The sequence below is a fragment of the Cupressus sempervirens genome, chromosome 5 (assembly GCF_028749045.1).
Source record: "Cupressus sempervirens isolate cs-2001-9-10 chromosome 5, ASM2874904v1, whole genome shotgun sequence".
Taxonomy (NCBI): domain Eukaryota; kingdom Viridiplantae; phylum Streptophyta; class Pinopsida; order Cupressales; family Cupressaceae; genus Cupressus; species Cupressus sempervirens.
The window spans coordinates 298,893,371-298,913,353 of NC_143122.1; the positions used below are offsets into that span (position 1 = coordinate 298,893,371).

Genomic DNA, 19,983 nt, shown 5'->3' on the forward strand with positions numbered 1-19,983 from the left:
AGAGAAAAGCAAGTACACCTATGGTCGTACGAGCACGTTTGGAAGAAAGTAGAAGGGAGTACGTTCGCCATAAAACAAGGCCCTACGGCCTATCAGGAGCGTAAGCAAGAAAGAAAGGCAATAAAGAAAAACAAAACATTGCACGACCTAGGAAGAACACCGTATGGCTAGGCAAAAGACGTCAGGAAATCAAAAAGACTATATGGCAATTTGCATGTTCAGGAAAAATTGTACCAAAATCCAAAGAGCGCTTTGACCCATGCGGAGAAGAGAAGAATACACTGTACGGCTGGAAATTTGCAGGAAGAGACCTGGAGGTACACCGTACGAAAAGCACAGGGCAAGGGAAAAATACCGTACGGACTGGAGACACTATACGGACAAGGAGCTACCACTGTATGGCCAAGTAGATGCCTATCGTATGGACATGAGAAGTATCATACGATCAAAGAGGTGCATCGTACAGCCATACAACAAACAAATGAAGGGGAAGCCATGTCTAAGCATTGCACCATAGAGCAACCGTACGAGTACGACTTAAGGAAAGCAGAAAGGAGGGTACGCCGTATGGCCATCCAGTGCAAGGGATGTCGTACGGACTTGGAGAATAGGGGAATAAATCGGGATACATCCTACGGCCATGGCTAGGAAAGTTGCGGAAAAGGTAAGAGCACCATACAACCATACGACCAGATTGTTTGGAGATTGGGTGATTGTATGGCGAATGAGAAAGACCATACAAAGAACTCGTACGGACATCGGTAGCAGGAGAACCATATCGTACGGTAGCAATAATCAGAGTGCAGAGGCCGTGCGGTAGTAGGAAGATAGTATGGCTATGGCAGAAGTAATCCATTGTCTAGTCGTGCACCGTACACTATTGGCAGCGAGGTTGAAACATAACAAAGAGAGACCACCGTACAGACACAGAAGAAGGGTGATAGGAGGTTTTCTACAATAAAAAAATGACGAAAAATCAAATCAGTTCAGAATGAGTAATGTATGATACCAAAGGGAAGGGAAAGACATAAAATATAGTAAACATAAGCGATTGGCTAAAAGAGTATGGAATTAAGAGAAAATCACAAAAATGGTGTGTTCCGTGGACTTTTGTGTGGGTTTGAGGGTGCTAATTTGGTCTTGGAAGACCCCGCTTTGTATTGCGACAGGGAGCGCCCTTGGGCCTCAACCCCACTGGGGACATTGCCCCCTAGACCCCCAGTTGGTGCAGTTATTAGTCCTGGGAAGTGTGAACAGTTTATGAGACTTGGAGCTGCTATAGCATGGAGTGTTTGTGTGCCAGAGGTGGACAGAGCACTAGAGCAAGCCTTTCGAGAATGGTGATACGCTTTGAGGCACTCGAAGTAGGTGTTGGACGTGAGGCTGTCTTGGTGGATGCATAGAGAGCTCAGGAGGAGCTGATCATCCAGTTGGAGGTAGTAGAGTGACACTTGGCTTAGCGTACCAAGGCATTGGAAATAGAGAAGGCGGCACAAAGGGCTATCAAGGTCAGATTGCCTAAGGTGACAGTATTGTGTTGGTAGAGGCTACAGATGCAACGTGTTTTTGGAGACTAGTTTGGTGCAAGCACAGAACAAATATGAATGTAATGTGATGGAAATAGATCTATCTTGTTATAGTTAGTTAGTGATTTCTATTTTGTTAATATGTCTCGAATATTTTGTAATTGTCATTCAGAGATGACTTTTCTTTTTGGGGGATGATGTCCGTAAAATCTATATTGTAGCCGACGGGTAGAATAGTATCCGAATGGGCGCGTGACAGTTGAGTCACCCCTTCGAAAAGGTATATGTACACCTCCGGGATGGATTTTGTAATTATGGTAGTAAGGATTGGAATCATTATAAGCAAGCATATCGAATATTGTAGTATATGTTCTTGTTTATTGTCTGGATGCATTAGTAAATTGTTTACCCTGTACACTAAACACTCTCCTGTGCTTATCTATAACTGTTTGAATGTCATAATGATATTGCTGCCCTGTATCATGTGTCTCCTTTGAGGAGATGAAACACTGTGTCGCCCACTCTATATCATCGTGTCTCAAAATGGCCTCCATCCTGTGAGCTATAATTAATCTGGGTCCACTATCTGGTATTGCTTTGAGGACTACTAACCGATCACCCTGTGAGAATTCCAACTACATGGTCTTGTGATCAAAAGTGTACCTGCGAAGAGTCCTTAACTACTATCTACCTAGAATGGCATCCAAACCATCCAAATCAACAACGTAGAAATCAATCTCCAAAAAATAATCGTCAAACTGTATCTGAAAACCAACTACCTTCTCCGTACACCTCAACACTTCACTGCTTGCTACCTTCACCTCAAACTTAGGAATGTCAACTGTCTACAAACCTCTCCTAGATACCATCCGTGTACTAATGAAATTATGTGAGGCTCCTGTATCCAAGAGGCACACAATGCACTGTCCCTTAACCACGCCCCTCACTCTAAAAGGATGACATGTCGGGTCATTAGAAAGAGTGGTTATAACTGGAGGTTGTTCCATGACGTTTTTCTTCTTCTTATCTTTAAGGGGTTGCTCTTCAACCTCTTCCTCCTCGCTGCCCTCAACATCTTCACCTTACTGTTGCTCCCCTTCATCCTCGGAGAGAACCTCAACATAACGTATCTTGCCCTTTCCAAGGCACCTGTGATCGGGGGTCCAAGTCTCTCTGCAAGTAAAGCACAATTTCTTCCTCCTGAGTTCATTCCGTGTTTCAAAATCCAAACTGGGAGGAGTGGATTTCTGCAGGTTTTTGTTTCCTTGGCTCAACGTAGATCCCCTGTAAGGTTTCTTTGGAGGCTGTAATATCAATGAGGGTGAATCCAAATCATGAGCTATCTTGATCGCATCATGTAGAGTGTTTGGTTTAAGGACCTTAACCGAACCCCTAAATCTATCCTGTAAACCTTCCATGAATGGCATCACTTTTTGGTGTTCTGACATATCTGGCACCATAACTGATATACGCTGAAACTCATCAATGAACTTATCTAAAGATCCACTCTAACGTAACTAAGCCAAATCCTTGTAATAGACTTCAACATCCTTCCTGTCAAAGCGGGTAATCAGCTTAGAGCTGAAAGTCTCGTATGAAGTTATGAGGCCATGATTCTGTGTGACTAATCCATGATGCCACCAATTGTACGCAGCTCCCTCTAGGTGCATGGTCGCAAATCTGATGGCTTTCACTTCAGCCATGGGCTTAAGTGTCAAATAAGTATCCAGCTTGTGAATCCAAGCTCTAGAAGATGTCTGACCACTACCATCAAAGGTGGGGAGAGTAAGTTTGTTCATAACTTGTTTTAAATCCCTGTTAGGTGCTCTCGATCTCCGATCCTGTTGCTGCCTATCAGCCTCTCTTTTTTGATTTAAATACTGAACGAAGGTCAAATTTTGTTTAACTAGATCCGAAAAGAAATCCCACCCATCAAATGTTGCCATAACATTATCTAGTAACAAATTCTAAGCTGCAGGTGATACAACTTCCTCTTCTACATTAAAAACCGGCATCAAGGGTTTGTCCGTGTAATGTGTGGGAGCCCTAACTGCCTGGGGAGACCCAGCTATACTGCCACCTTCACTGTGATGGCTAGGTGCCCTTTTATGGACCAGGAGCAACTGTTGCATAGTACCTACTAATTGTTGAAGAGCATTTGCAATGTTGTTCTGTCCATCTTTGATAGCCTATAAAGTTTACTGGACTTCCCTATCTTGTTCATCTTCGTTACGTGCCATTTGAATGTTGTTTTATGGTTCAGCCTATCCCAAATGATCAACCTATTGAGTGATATCAGCCTGTTCACCTGTTTCCAAAGTTATTTCCTCATCAACAGAAAAACTATCTTCAATGCCAATATCTACTAAGGTGTCTGCTTGTTCCGGTTGTAGGTGACTGAATTTATGATGTCTTCTACTCATTCCTAGCTGTCATTTTTAGGATGATAATGATCTGCAAAAACATTATTATTTCCCACAAGATGGCAGGTCTTGTGGCTCTGATACCACTGTAGGAATCTTTACTGAAAATGAAACAATAATCGAATAGTAGGCTGGTGGAATATTGTCAAACGCTTAAAGTGTAACCAAAGTCTCGGACAAATGCAAAGCAATAACACAATCTTTTACTAAAGCTTAATCTAGTATCAAGAAATATTTACTATAGCATTAACAGTGAAGATTCCCCAATTTCGGTGTTAGAATACATAACATCAGATTTCAATAAGAGACTATAACCAGATTCAAAATTAATAGCTCTGGAACTATAATCTGGAAGAATACCGTTCAGTTTAACATAACCTCAGATATATGCAAATAAGATGAGATAAAGAGTGCTGATAGATACAGATCGTACCCCTGGTGTATGCCAAAAGCTCACTGAAGTTGCAGGAACTCGTGTCACCTATTCTTCAGCTCCTAATCAGTCGACTTCCCTTCACTTCATTGATACTTCCTACGTACTAGAAGACATCTGCCTACTGGTGGAGAATGAAGTCTCAATGTATCACAGCTCACTGCTGGAAAACATGAGACCACTAACATCCACAATATACTCAGAAAGAACTGACGTCATACTTCAGTCTAAACCTATTCTCTAGCCGCAACGACTAGCTTTCCTTCTTGCTATTACGTTAGTGACCACTGAATAACAAACCACGGCTGGGAGTGATGGTATTTGCAGAGATGAATGTACTAACGAAATACACATCTTCCTCCTGTCGTTAATGACTCAAGACTATCTGTAGGTGTAAATGACGCCCTTTTCTCAGAGACGTCTCTCTCCTATTTCCTATGCCCCAATGATATACTGAGAATCTCTCATGTGAGCTCCACAATTGTAAATGCTATAAAAATCCAGAATGTCGTACCAACCTATGTATACCCAAAACTTTATTGCCAACTTGATAACTCATCAGAAATTGTGGATACCCAATAACCTTTTGAATGAACTGATATAGACTCCAATAAGAAGACTGGGGCTATGTCCAGCTCCTAGCATCTCAAGGGTTTTCATCCTCGAGATTCTGACTAGTCACATTAAAGCAACCAGAACGTGTCAATATATTAACTTCATAAATTCTTGTGTGTTCTCTAATCCCAAAACAAGCTCTCATTTATAACCTCGAAGTGAGGGAAAACACAAGGAGCAAGGAATGTGGGATTAAAACATCATTTTCGTCCTATAGCCACTTAAAGACACTTTATAAAGTAAATAGCTTTATAACATAAAAATTACTTGATTCCACACACTTTAATAAAGTTCTGAAGTAAATAAAATTAAACTTCCATTGTGACTACGAAGCATCCCATTAGATAACATCGTTAATCTGTCCGGATGTGGAGATAGATTAAACTGGTGCCCAAAAATACTAGTGCTGGGAAGGGGACATGACAGACAACCTTTCAATGCCCAAAAGGCTACTCTCTTACAATCCTGTGAAGGAATGTGATTATGTCTCCCAGCTTCCCTCATCTAGAGAAGTTTGTCTTGAATTTTTCAACTAGACTATGCTCTCAAGGTGGTCTCTAACTTGGGAATCATCCAGCTGTATTTTTCTCAATTTTTTCTTTTTATCTTTTTGTTTGTTCCCTTTTCTCAATTATCCTTCAAGATAGCCTGATCTCATGGTCCTAAGAACATTGTTGTCTCTTCTCACTTTTGTTGAGGTCTAAGGGCATGAATTCCTCAAATCTAACTCAACATCTTTTTGGTCAACAATCTCAAGCGTTTATTGCTCTGATTAGAAAAGTAAATACATGAATAAATAATATATGACAATGCATACCATATACAAGAGTAAGAAATATATATATATATATATATATATTTGCACAAAAAATTATTACAAAAGAAGACTAAAGATGGTCAGCTTGAGATTGAGTTGATTTAAAAAGGTCATACAACTTTTCTTGACAATATAAAATATATTTAAAGGATCCAAGCGATTCCAAATGGAAACAACCATCAGCCAACTGATTCTTATAACTACCCAATGCCAACAAACACTCAAGATGTACAATTAATACATAGTTGCATGACAAATAATATTGAAACGTAATTATAGACATTGTATGCTGTTTACATAAATAATAATAAAATATATGCACATCAGCACCATAGTGGGCACACTTTTGAGGTTGGTGACATAGTCTTCTTGGGATTACAACCATGTAGACAATAATCTCTTTAAGACGAGTGGAGTAGAGAAGCTTAAGCCTCATTTATCTAGATCATAAAAAATCAAAGAAAGGATTGAAGAATTTCATTACTAGTTGGAATTGGCAAACTAGAGAAAGATTCATGATGTTTTTTAATGTTTCTGGCCTCAAGATAAGATAAGACAATGATATTAATGTCCAACAAAAGACCAAAAAGAGGTCTATGGGACTGAAAGATTACAACAAAGCAGGACTGAAGCCAACAAGAGCACACAAAGGTGTCTGAAGAAAAGCAACAACAACCAACAAATACAAGCAACTGAAAGCACTAGGAGGCTTTCTTGGGCGGAAAGAAATCAATCACAGAATGATACACGTGTCGATGCATAGAGGTACTACACTGTCTCTAACCTGTCCCAGAAGAGTGTCACTGGCGCCTATAAGCCGAACGGGATCTGACGCATCTAGAAAGCTCACTAGGCCGAATAGAGCTAGAGGGCCTTTCCACACCACGCAAGGGGGATAAAGGTGTAAAAAAGGCAGTAATGAGCTGAGTAGATGAGTGTCGGTGTGGAAATAGAGTCTGAATCATGCTATCTCGGAGCATAGTGGCCTCACGTAGATACAGTACAAGGCATCTCTGATCATAATAGCTGAAGAAATAATAGAGAGAGAAGCACTTGAGAATCAGGTTATGTTTTTGGCCTCAAGAAGTAACTTCAAAGTCATGTCATTCCATTAATTGAGCTACCTCTCTAAGATAATAGGGGAAGTTGATTTGTGTTTCTTAAAGAGATTGTTAACATCAGGAAATAAAAACATAGAAATGTAAGCATAAGAGAATATTTAATCCATTGGAATAGTCTTTCACTTGAGGATGCAAAATGGGAACGAGAGCCAATTCTAAAGCATCCTCATGTACAATTGGTATATCAAGGAATGGAAATTGAGAAAACATAAGAGAATATTTGCTCTGTTTGAAGGATGTTCTAGTTGAGGATGTGAATCGAAGAGGACAGCATCCCAATGCTAGCTATCAACCTCAAATAGATAGGTAGACTGAGATTCTTAACAGATCGGTACAAGAGCACTTAAGAAACGATGGATTTATTCAACAAAAAGTATGAATCAATTGGATTTACGTGGGGAAGCATTGTTATACGACCATCTCTCACATGTCTATTAGGATGCCACCAAATATGTAGGCTCAAACTTTCATTGAATCCGTTACATGTAATACAGAATTTCCAGGGACCAAAGATTTGGTTCAGTAAACTCTAGATGTCTTAAAATGAAAAAATATAAGGATTGTTATTGCACTAAAGCTAGAGCTTCTAAAATATGGTTTGACAAATTAACCAAGGAATTCTCTTCCCAATGCCACCACAATTCTTAACTGCATGGAGACTCAATTCTTCAGCTCAAAGTAAATAGATTGTGAGAAAGGGCATTGTGCCTGATTTTGCAGATTTCCTTAGGGCAGAATTATACCATCCTCTAAAATTTTGCAGTAGATATAATTCCTTCCTTCATTGGCTACATGTAATGGAGTTTCCATAAACTTAAGCATGGAAACATTGATTTTTCAAAAGGGATATGGTTAGATGCCTATCATGGTCATCTTCAAACTCAAACACCATAAGCATTGTTTCATTTTGTGAATAATGTTTCTACATAATAAAGGGTTTTCTCCCTCAATTTAAGCTAGCATCGGTGCACACCAGAAACTAAAAGATCAAATGTTGTAACTTGTAATATTACTATTGGGATTCAACTGTGTAGTTTTTTTTTAAAATGGGGTTGCAAGAAAAGTGGGTTTAACCTTGGAGGATACTATGTTGTTGGGCATGCTTGAGCTGTAGTAGTACTGGGATGGACGACCTCTCAAGAACTCCCAATGCTTCACTTTTGTGAGCATCACCTAGATGCAATGAGTGTTAGGTGTTATATTCATTCTCATGAGAGATGGGTTCTTGTGAACCACTACTCATTAAACATGGGTCAATGAGTTTGACTCAAAAACCACACGGTTGAATCCTGATAGCAATATCGAAATTTGACTTGCTGTGGAAAATATTTCCAACTTATCAAGATTAAATACTGTAAAAATTTAAAAAAATTAATTAGCGAACCAACAACAATTTGTTCATTTTTGTTTCATACTAAAATTACAATGTAGTTCCATAGTAGGGATCAAAATATTTTAAAATAAGACCATTTAAGCTAAAAAAATTGTCTTGTTTTAATTTAAATTTATATAATTTTTAGCTATTAAAGAAAAGGAAGTAAGGCCAAGCATAGGACTGCAGAACATAAGTTACTTATTTTAAGAAAGGAAAGTACAGAACCTGAAAATGATCTCCATAAGGAATAGCTTGAAGTGTAATAAGCTCTGCAATAGCACAAACTTGTGCATCATCTGAAAGATTCCTCTGCTGAACACGAGTAACTTGGTTGTCAAAGTGACAAAAGCGATAATTAAGTTTGTAAAATTGCTGTCGCTGTTTCACTCTTGGATTATCACCTACTTGCTCCCATGGAGTTGCCATATAATTTATGCAACCCATCTTGTTCATTATCATTTCATCAAAGTTTTCTTTATCATATAAAAAGACTAATGATTCAACCTGTAATAGTTGATAAGAACATAATGAAAATCCTTAAGAATAAGTTATTTGGCTTATTTTGAAAGGAAAAAGAAAACCATCAAACAATAGAAAAATGTAAATTTCTACAACACTTCCCTTCCAATAGCAGAAAACAATTTAATTTTTGACAATATTTACAAGTCACTTCATGATTAACTGCATGTTAGTATCATTCTTACACAGACTGGTAGTTCTTCTGAGTAAACTTCTGACATATTAGCCTCTTCCAATCCTATAAATGTCTCTGCATCATCAGCTCGTTTCTCTTCTGTTACAAAATCTGAATCTGCATCTGCAATAAGCTCCATCTGCTGTTCAAAGTTGAGTGTGCGACTTCTCCAGATTGCTGACACTATCCTATGCACAAAGTAGTTTATATTGTTAATAAAGAGAAAGTTTTTGTAAAGGAGAAAACAAAATAAGATTATGAAATTGTCAGCAAAGGATTCCTCAAATATAAGTAATACTAATTATATTAAGTCAAAAAAACACTAAAGTATTTATTTTCTTGACTAATATTGGAAAAAAGCAAGGTGTTGATGACACAGCTAAATGAGGGTGAACAGACTGAAAATTCAAACTATCTAAGCAAATGGAATCCTAAACAAAGCATCTCATACGTGAATGCAATCAACACAGCACAATGTGTGGCACAAAGACACACATGTAAATGTACCTTGGAAGTATGAAATAAAATAACATTTATGTAAAATATTGAAGAGAAAATGAACACAGAACACATATCATAAAGATCAATATAGTAATCAAGGCTGCAAACACATGAGATTTTGGGCAGAGGTGGCAGTCATGAAAAAAAAAATGACTTTTTGGTAATTTCTACAGAGCTGAGACAATCTAAAAATATGTGCCCACGTGCATAAATGGATACAAAACCAAGAGCACATTACAAAAGAATTTTCTTTGTACTCTACTAAGTATGAAGATTATCCAATGGAATTGCATACAAGATATTTTGTTTAATCCTACTAAAGTTTGGCATCTCTTTTTCTTCAGTGCTTCTAATAGAGCATCATTATGGAATTGTATCCATGAAGTTCCCTTTTTCCCTTCAGTCTATTGCTATTGTTAACTTTGTAATGTTCCAGCAATACTCTAGACCAGAGTAGCCATACGGAAGAAGACAGAGGGGATGTACGGCATAATTGGGGAGCAAAATGCAGGGCTGTATGGAAGAAACTGACTAGCCGTACAGGAAGTACAGTGCCTCCAGGAAAGTACGATGCCCCCAGGAATGTCTGTGCCTCTAGGAATATACGGTGCCTCCAGGAATGTGTGTGCCTCCAGGAATGTCTGTGCCTCCAGGAATGTGCGGTGCCTCAAAGAATGTTTGTGCCTCCAGGAATGTACGGTGCCTCAAAGAATGTCTATGCCTCCAGGAATGTACGGTGCCTCTACAAATGTACAGTGCCTCCAGGAATGTCTGTCAGTGGAAGGAAGACTGAATTGCCATACGGATATTTGAAGGCCGTACGGAAAGTTAAGGAGGTGGCCATACAGTTGTTTGGAGGCTGTACGGACTGTTATGGAGATGGTCGTAAGACTGTTTGATGTCCGTACAGAGGGAGTCCCGATGGTGGATGGTCGATGTGGTGCACGGTGATGTAGTACGGCAAGGGAAATGCAGAGTAGTTCGATGACGCAAGATGTAATGCAAATGTAATATATTTAACACGAATAACTTGTAGGTAACCGGATACCAAATAGATACACACTTGTGCCAAACAGTAATAATATTCCACATACAAAAGATGTTTTCATTTTCCAGATCTAAGCCAAGTACATAGATGGAATAGGGTGAGGGTTGAAATCCCACCGAAACCATGCCAAATAGGGAAGATCTTTCACTTCCAAAATGGCAAACAATTCCTAACTCCAATAGAAATCCACAATACAAAGAAATATAATCCAAATCCTGCCTATAGACTACCTACAAGCCGTGCTTAAATACCTGTCGGGAAACTTTTTGAGGGTGTACAAAGATAGCCAACGGCAACACAAACTACAAAAACAAAATAAAAATGGGTCCGAAATAAATAAATCAATCGGCCCATTACAAAGTTTAATTTATTATTTATTTTATAACGGGAACATTACAGTCCTCCCATCCCAAAATTTGCTTGTCCTCAAGCAAATGCAAACCCGGTTCTAAACCTTCTGTAATCAGCTCCTTCAGTTCCGAGTCAGGCACTAAGTAGATCTTCCCATCGAAGTAAATGATGTCATCAATAATTTTGTATCTTTCATCGCGTACGTAACCATCCATCAACTCACATGCAAAAGTATTTTTGGAATACTTGGCCAATAGATGGGACCGCCAATTATCCAAGGAATGCGGTGAGGTGTTGACTATCTTGTTTTTACTTGCAGCGTCTAGAGCCAAATCCTGTTTAAAAATTGCCTCCATCTTCTTGATTGTGACTTCCCTTGATCCTTTATTTGACATTCCTCTCAGCAACACCTTCTTGCCATCCGTCTCAAATGAAAAGTCCATCCTTTTGAAACTTTGAGTGTACTGGTCAAGAGTTTCCAACCACTGGATGCCCAAAATGATATCAGTATCAACCAAATCTATGACAAAGAAATCATCTGCTTGGGTATGGTTTCCCATGGAAATCTGTAGCCATGGGATCACATGAGTGCAAGGTAACAAGGTTCCTCCTACAACCTTAACCTCAATTCCTCCATGCTCAACTGCGCGCAGGCCTTTACTAGTGACCAAAGAGTAATTGATGAAATTGAGTGTGGCGCCACTATCAATCATGATTGGGATTTGTTTTCCATGAAGTGTGCCGAGAACTTTGAAGATACCACCTCCAGTCGATGTAGTGAGGGTAGCAATGGAACCCCCTTTTTGTATCAGGGCATTTATTCTCTCCTACTGGGTAATCTCTTCACAAGTATTTGTTCTTTGTCATCATCAGGCATCACTTCAATGTAGTGAATCTTTCACTTCTCGAGGCAGCAATGACCAGGACCCCAGGGTTCTTTGCACGTGAAACAAATCTTTTTCCTCTGGAGTTCTTGCCGAGAATCTTCATCAAACTGAGGTTTTTTCTGAATTGACTCCTTGTCTTTGTCTTCTTGAGGGGATGGTGTTAGTGTAACTACATGAGTTTTGGATGAAGATGCGGCCATGTCACGCACCTTCTTAATAGCTTCGTTGTGTGTACACAGGTTGAACCCTTTGATCCAAACTCTCAAAGGCTCTTTCAGCCCCATCCATGAATAACACAATTCGGCATCTTTCAGAGATGTTTGCGACTAATACTGACAACCTTTGGAACTCAGTGACGTAGTTGTCTACCATGCCCATTTGTTTTAGCTGAGCTAGATCTTTGAAGTTTAGTTCAAGATCTTTCCCATCAAAATGATCAATGAGTCTCTTAGTCAACTCGATATAAGAGGTCACTTAGTTGTGTCTGAGAGTGACCAGTCCATGATGCAACCACTCATGCGCCACTCCTTCCAGAGGAAGTGTTGCGAACTTGATTGCTTCCTCTTTGGGCATTAGGTTAAGTTGGAAATAGGTATCTGCCTTTAGGACCCATGACTATGCAGTAAAAGAATCCAGATCCATCAAATGGCAATAAGTTTACCTTTCTGATCTTTCTCTTCAAATCATCATTAAAATAACTGCGATTTCCTCTGCCAAAATATCTCATTCTTAGATCAACATAGTCTCTGTAGGATATACCACCTTCCATATTTGCATTCTACCAATCTTCCCAAAAAAATTCTTGCATTTCCTCAAAAGTGGGTTCTCTTCCTTTGTGTGGAGCTTCCGTCCGAGGAAGGAAGATGGGTATCGAGGGTCAAGAGCGAGAGGGTTGAAAGTTTGTCCTTCCGGAAACAGAATTGTCGCTATGCCCATTTTGTTCTCCTGTTGTCTTTTTCTCGGTCAATTTTTGTAAAGTTTCTTGCATAAGCCTTTGGATTTCATTGATTTGCATCTGATTTCTGTTCAGCTCTCTTAAAAGATCCATGAGTTTTGTCATAGGATCCTGATGATCTGCCATTATATCAATAGCGTTATTTCATCTTCTCCTCCGAGTACAAACTTGCATTCACTTCCACAAGCAGGCAAGATCAGAGGCTCTGATAACACTATAATGTTTCGGCAGTACTCTAGACCAAAGTAGCCATACGGAAGAAGACTAAGGGGATGTACACTAGAATTGGAGAGCAAAATGCAGGGCCGTACGGAAGAAATTGACTAGCCGTACAGGAAGCACGGTGCCTCTGGGAAAGTACGGTGTCTCTAGGAATGTACAGTGCCTCCAGGACTGTATAGTACCTCCGGGAATGTCTGTGCCTTAAGGAATGTACGGTGCCTCCAGGAATGTTTGTGCCTCCAGGAATGTACTGTGCCTCCAGGAATGTGCGGTGCCTCTAAGAATGTTTGTACCATCAAGAATGTCTGTGCCTCTAGGAATGTACGGTACTCCAGGAATGTCTGTGCCTCCAGTAATGTACGGTGCCTCTAGGAATGTCCGGTGCCTCCAGGAATGTACGGTGCCTCCAGGAATGTTTGTGCCTCCAGGAATGTCTGTCAATGGAAGGAAGACTGAATTTCCTTACGGATATTTGAAGGCCATACGGTTGTTTGGAGGCTGTATGGACTATTATGGAGATGGTCGTAAGACTGTTTGATGTCCGTGCAAAGGGAGTCTCGATGGTGGATGGTCGATATGGTACACGGTGATGTAGTAGGGCAACGGAAATGCAGAGTAGTTCGATGACGCAAGATGTAATGCAAATGTAATATATTTAACATGAATAACTTGCACGTAATCGGATACCAAATAGATACACACTTGTGCCAAACAGTAATAATATTTCACATACAAAAGATGTTCTAATTTTCCAAGTCCAAGCCAAGTACACAGACAGAATAGGATGAGGGTTGAATCCCACCGAAATCGCATGAGCCAAATAGGGAAGATCTTTCACTTCCAAAATGATGAACAATTTCGAACTCCAACAGGAATCCGCAATACAAAGAAATATAATCCAAAGCCTACCTACAGACTACCTACAACCCGTGTTTAAATACCCGTCAGAAAACTTTCTGAGGGTGTACAAAGATAGCCGACAGCAACACAAACTACAAAAACAAAATAAAAATGGGTCCGATATAAATTAAATCAATCGGCCTGTTACAAAGTTTAATTTATTATTTATTTTATAATGGGAACATTACAAACTTCATGATGTGAATTTTGTCTAGCTTCTTTGAGAATTCTCTTTAATTGGCCTTCTCTCTAAACCATTTTGATTGCCTTGGTGTTCCGGCATGCAAGGTTACAATACAATAAGCCAACATTATAAAAGGTTAGTAAACTTGTTAAGGAGCATTTTTTCAAGGTTGAGGATAGTAGGGCCAACAAGTTAAGACATTGTAAGTTGCATATGAAAATGCTAAAAACAGCTAGGGAGACCAAGAGCAAGTAGTGGTTCTAGATTTTGGACCAGTGCCATAGCTCACATAGGCTTGTTGTCGGTAAATTCTATATTGTAGCCAACGGGTAGAATAGTATCCGAATGGGTGTCTGACGGTTGAGTCACCCCTTCGGGAAAGTATATGTACACTGTCTGGAAGGGACTTTGGAATCATCATTATTGTAATGAGTATAATCATATTGTAAGCATTTAAGTGCATATTGTGTATATGAATAAAGTACTTGTTCTGTGTTAAATCTTACTGTACTACATACAATAAGTATCCTTTTACCCTATACGGTAAACATTTGGCGTCCTTGCTAGTCGAACCTAGAAGGAAGGAAGTGATATGAAGATTAAATGTCGAATTTTCTTAACAAGGATAAGAATAAGATAAAAGATACAGATGAAATATGCATAGCACAAGAAGTTTTAATTTTAACACAACAGGCAAAGCACAAACAGAAGCTTCAGCAGATTGCCGACGAACACCGCGGGGGTAAAGGAGCACAGATGGAGGGAGTGCATTCACTTAGTAGACCGAGGAGTGCCGAAGAATTGCTAGAAGAGACTCAACAGCAATTGAATTTGGTGGAAGAGACAAGGGAGGAGTTCATTGACTTGTATACGCCGAGGGTAGAGAATTTGAACGGAAGGGAAGCAACTCACACGGCTTGAAGTGCCAAAGGAGAATGAGCGTTTAGTGAACTCTTTGTTCCTAATACACCCAACGAACAGATACAGGAAGAGAATCGAACAACTTCGCTTGAGAAAGATTTTCTTTCACTAGGTAACACGGTTGTTGGAAGCAGGGTGGTTGTCCAAAGCAACACAGTTGTATAGAACAGCATGAGTGCTCAGAACAACGCGGGTGCTTAGAACAATGCAGGTACACAACAACTACCACAAAATCAAAAGAAAGTAGCAATAGCAGGACCGAAGGAGAAATTGCCAAAGTTTAATGGTGATGAGACAACAAATCTGATCAGGCGTTGCAAGACATGTAAAACAATATGGACAACTAATGGTGTAACCGACAAGGATGATTGGGTCCAACAGTTTCCAGCAACCCTACGAGGTGTGGCAATTGATTGGTTTGCAAACGCGGATCCTCGAAAGTTGACTACGTGGGCAGATGTTAGAAAGGAATTCATTATAGAGTTTTGATTGCTAAGAAATGATAACGAAATTGTAGCAGAAATATACATCACAGAGCAGGGAAAGAACGAAATGATTTGTGCCTATTCAAGATGACTGAAAGAGTTCATGGGGAAGAAGGAGAGCCAACCGGCTGACCAATTGAAGAAATGATGGTTTGTTGAGAGGCTATGACCAGCTCTGAAGAAGAAAATGAAGATTGCACCTCCAGCATCATACACAGATGCATATAATTGGGTGATTGATCAGGAGAGTGAACAGAAAACAAGCAAGAAGAAGCATAAATCGTCGGATTTAGACGATTCATCATCCAAAAGTAGCAGCAGCAATGAAGAATCAAGCAAGAACTTGTAGAAGGATATACTACGAATGATGAAAGAATTTGAAATTTTGAAAAAAGAATCCTGACTCAGTGAAGGGGGAGTTGTGGTGTAAGGACTATAAGGAGGAAGGCATTCCCTAAAGGCATGCCCGTTCAATATGAAGTCAAATGGACACCAGCAAGTGTTACTGACACAGGAAGTGTCCACCAAAACAAACACGGACAACAATGCAACCTTAGGAGGATATCACAACAATAACCGACACAAAAGGGGTGGTAATAATAATAACAATAATAACAATGGAGGCTGGAGTCGGATACAATACAACGCGAGTGGATGGCCGATGATATAATGTCGTGCGTGCAACCTCTGGGGGCACTTCGCCAGAGATTGTACCATGAAGGAGATGCCGCAGTTGTTATGCAAATGGTGTGGTCCAAGAGACCATGAAGATTCAAAATGCCCGAAGCAGGGGGTGAATTTGTCAAGCATCAAAACATGTGAGGAGGAAGCACTAGCCATTATGCGTGAGCAAGCTAAGAAGGCAAAGTACCCTGATGCAGAGGAAGAAAAGAAGAGGTTGCAGCAAGCACAAATGGAGTTGGAAAAAATAGATGGAAACAAGAAAGTCGCAAACTGTCGATACCTCGAAGAGGAACTTAGCTGAACAAAACATAATAAGGCAAGTAATGCAAATAGAAGGGCCTATAAAATTAAATGACCTTACAATGCCTCAGTTATGGACAGTGATTTTGAATATGCCACCACTTCCAAAAGCAACAGAGGAAATAGGAAAGGACGGTAGTGGAACGACTGCAGCAAAGCCAATGCTACTGGTGCTCACGACAGGAAGGCATCCGGCAATAGTTGAGATAAGTATCCTGGGAACAGTACTTACAAATACAATTGTGGACGGAGGGTCAGGTGTGAACGCGTTATCGGAGGATATATGGAAAAAGTTGGGACAACCTATGTTATGGCCACCTACATTCCAGTTACTCACAGTGGATCAGCACGAAATCAAACCATTGGGAACCTTGATAGCACAGCCCTAAATCCTTCCTTTGTGACTGCAAAATTCTCCCAACATGATTTCTTTGTGGAGGCATCTTGTATTTCTTCTCTTAGAATTCCTTGAAATTTCTTAGTGCAAAGTTGCCTCATATCAATAATTCTAGTTTTACCTTGAACTAAACAAGCCTCTCGATCCTCGTGCAAACTTCCTCAATCTTTGGCAATCCATCCACTGTAATGTCCCTTTCAAAAATGGCTTAGGAATCTAGGAAAATTGTTTTGAATTCTCTATTCTTATTATGAATCACTACTAATAAACTTCATGTAATTGGTAGGATTGGGTAATAATAGCATTGTTTCAACTTTTAAGCACACTATGTATATTTTGGAATCCTTGTAAAATAGTTGTCTCTTACTATATAATTAATCTTAATATAGTTGTTATCTCTGATGAGAAAATTTGATATATGTTAGATGACTCTATCTTATGTCTGAACTTAGTACACTAATGTCGTGTTAAATCAGGTAAGACTCATTTGGAATGATCTTGATACTCAATAGCTTCCTCTGATTTGAGCAGATTCAAGAGTAGACAAAAAGATACAGTTTCCAATGATTTCTTCGTATAATAAATTTGGGTCTGCTTCCTATAATTGATCTCTATGTATATATGAGAGACTCTTTTTATGCCATGCTTTCTTCCTTAATTATTGATCTCTCTTTATTGCTGGGTTTTGATTACTCCATAAGATGATCAATATTGCTTGGGTGGATTCCCATTTTTCTCATTCCAATTCCCTGTTTTATACTACTATCTCCCAACGGCTATGTCTCCTTCAAGAGACACATCTCATAATAATGATTAAATTATTATTTAATTATACAACTTGTATAATTGCTGCCTGTTTACTATTGTTAATCTCAATTTAATGATCATGAACTACCATTGTGTCTCCTTTAAGGTTAATCACTCATTGCATAATTAGGAAATAAAGTGCCAGAACGTCCTCACAGGTATCTTGTTTGTAACTTACGCTACCCATAGTTCCTCACTAATCAATGTCTTATTAGATTGTTGGCCTTCTTCAGTTTACTCCTTTCACACTCCTGATCTTTCTTAAACATTAACACTCTAATTTATGTTTATAATTATTGATCTATCTATATCGCACCATGCTCGATAGTCTATAGTAAAGTCTTTAATATTTAGAATTGTCTTAATCATCCTTATTGTTCTTCAATTCTAATTGCATCCTCTGCACTTGTCTAATCTTCCTGATAGATATTAGAGTATTCCATGTTGAATGTTATTGTTGAGGAATGATGCTCACACAAATCAATGTTCTTGAAGATGCCAATAATCTTATCGAACCTTCGAACAGATAAGGTATATAATGTATATGTTTCAATTATCTATATTTTCTGGTATCAAGATGCATCACCCAGACTATGGTGGCAGTGATAATAATGCTTTCCAAAGGCTCACATATGGTGATGACCACTATTGCTTGATAACAGTATAATATACATGTCGAAAGCTATGTTTATAATTTAATATTATTGGTTTATTGTATATTATAATTAAGATTGTATTATCATTTATTTTATATTTCAATACTATTAACGTATAATATATTATATATTTCATTTAATAGGTTATGTTATAAAATTACTATATCAATCATACTTTATTATATTCTTCCATCGTTCTATTAATATTATTGTTAGATAAATAATAAATTATATCATTATTTATTAAGATTTAAATTTGTTCCTTAATTTATTTACAAAATTTATTATTAATTATTTTTCTTAGAAAGGGAACATTACATCCACATGCAGGAACAACTAGCTTTGTTGCCACCTAATAGAGATTTGCTCAAGCAAAACACGAAAATACAATAACACAAATTCCTCACATGCAAGTAGTCGTCCTTTATTTAAATATGATTGATTCCATAACAAAATATGTCATACAACAAATAAGAGTTTGCAACACATTACAAATTCATTCCCCTTGCTTCTAGAGTCTTGTACATCTCTGTAGCCTTCTCCCAAAAAACACAACTGAATTCTATCCATTTCTGCCTTTTTTGACGACATAATATTTTTCCCTCCTTTTCCATGCATTGGGATATGTAAAAAATGCATGCCCTGTTGGGTTTTGATGCCTATATATGTATTTTGGGAATTTCAGTTTCCCTCCTAAAAAGTAGTGCAAATTATGTGACACAACTTTTGACCCATACATCTGACTGAGGCCCCTTTTTAAATCTGAAGATCCGAAAGTGTTCTACACCATGCTTTCACCATATCTAGAATTGATCAGACATTCATCTAGGTAGATTTTTCAGGTATCTACATGCTCAAATGTAAAAAGAAATTGAATATAAAACCCCTTAAATTTAATCCTTTTAGAGCATTTTAGAGGAGTGAGCTTCACGAGTATCAGTAAAAACTATAAGAAATAAAAGCAAAACATGTTTTTCAGTGATGTAATATTTTTCTTACACCTCCAGATGCTCCCACATATCACAAATCCATTATGTGAGGAATACAACAATTGGAAATGGAACACACAATTTGAAGAGGAAGAAACAATTCTAGCTCATGCAAAGGCATTAGGTCATAAATAATGAATAAAAAAATGAAGCCAGTTGAAACCATTTTGTGATTTCATATCAAAATAATCCATAGCACAGTAATCATTGAACATGAGGGATTAAACTGCAAATAAAAGTATTTTAAGAGGAAACCTGTATGCTGGTCCAAAATGAACAAATGATTGGAATTGGAATTTAAAACGACCCCTAGAATCCAAACTCTTGGCATATTGGCAAGCATCTTTGCCTCGCCCCTTTTTTGTGAATACCAAAATTGATGGGTTGAGCAGCAAGCCCACTGAGCTAAGACCAGGTGATGTCTCAAGAACCTCATCAATATCATCCCATAGAATCAAGAACTTTGTTTTGTGTCCAAAAATATTTGAATAAAACCCTAGCATTCGTGGAGAGAGAAAAAGTCGGCCCTGCAATTAAATCATATCTCAAACCAATTAGAGGCATTTTTATACTTCAGTCCAAGCACCACAAATATGAACACCATTAGGCAATTTTAGTTTTTGTTCATAGAAAATAATGTAAGTTCATTCACAACACAAGTGTCAACTGTAAATGGTTGATGGATGGCCTAT

General features: G+C 38.6%; 1 protein-coding gene across 2 annotated transcripts in view; it reads right to left on the minus strand.

Moving 5' to 3' along the window:
* LOC149555759 (C2 and GRAM domain-containing protein At1g03370-like) overlaps positions 1-19,983 on the minus strand; it is a 244,972-nt gene that overhangs the window by 48,018 nt on the left and 176,971 nt on the right. For both annotated transcript variants that reach the window (XM_089829905.1, XM_089829906.1), the window contains exons 6-8: positions 19,547-19,818; positions 9,015-9,192; positions 8,536-8,814 (exon numbers count right to left, since the gene is read on the minus strand). In XM_089829905.1, the coding sequence (XP_089686031.1) occupies positions 8,536-8,814; positions 9,015-9,192; positions 19,547-19,818 (729 nt within the window). The remainder of the gene's footprint in view (positions 1-8,535; positions 8,815-9,014; positions 9,193-19,546; positions 19,819-19,983) is intronic.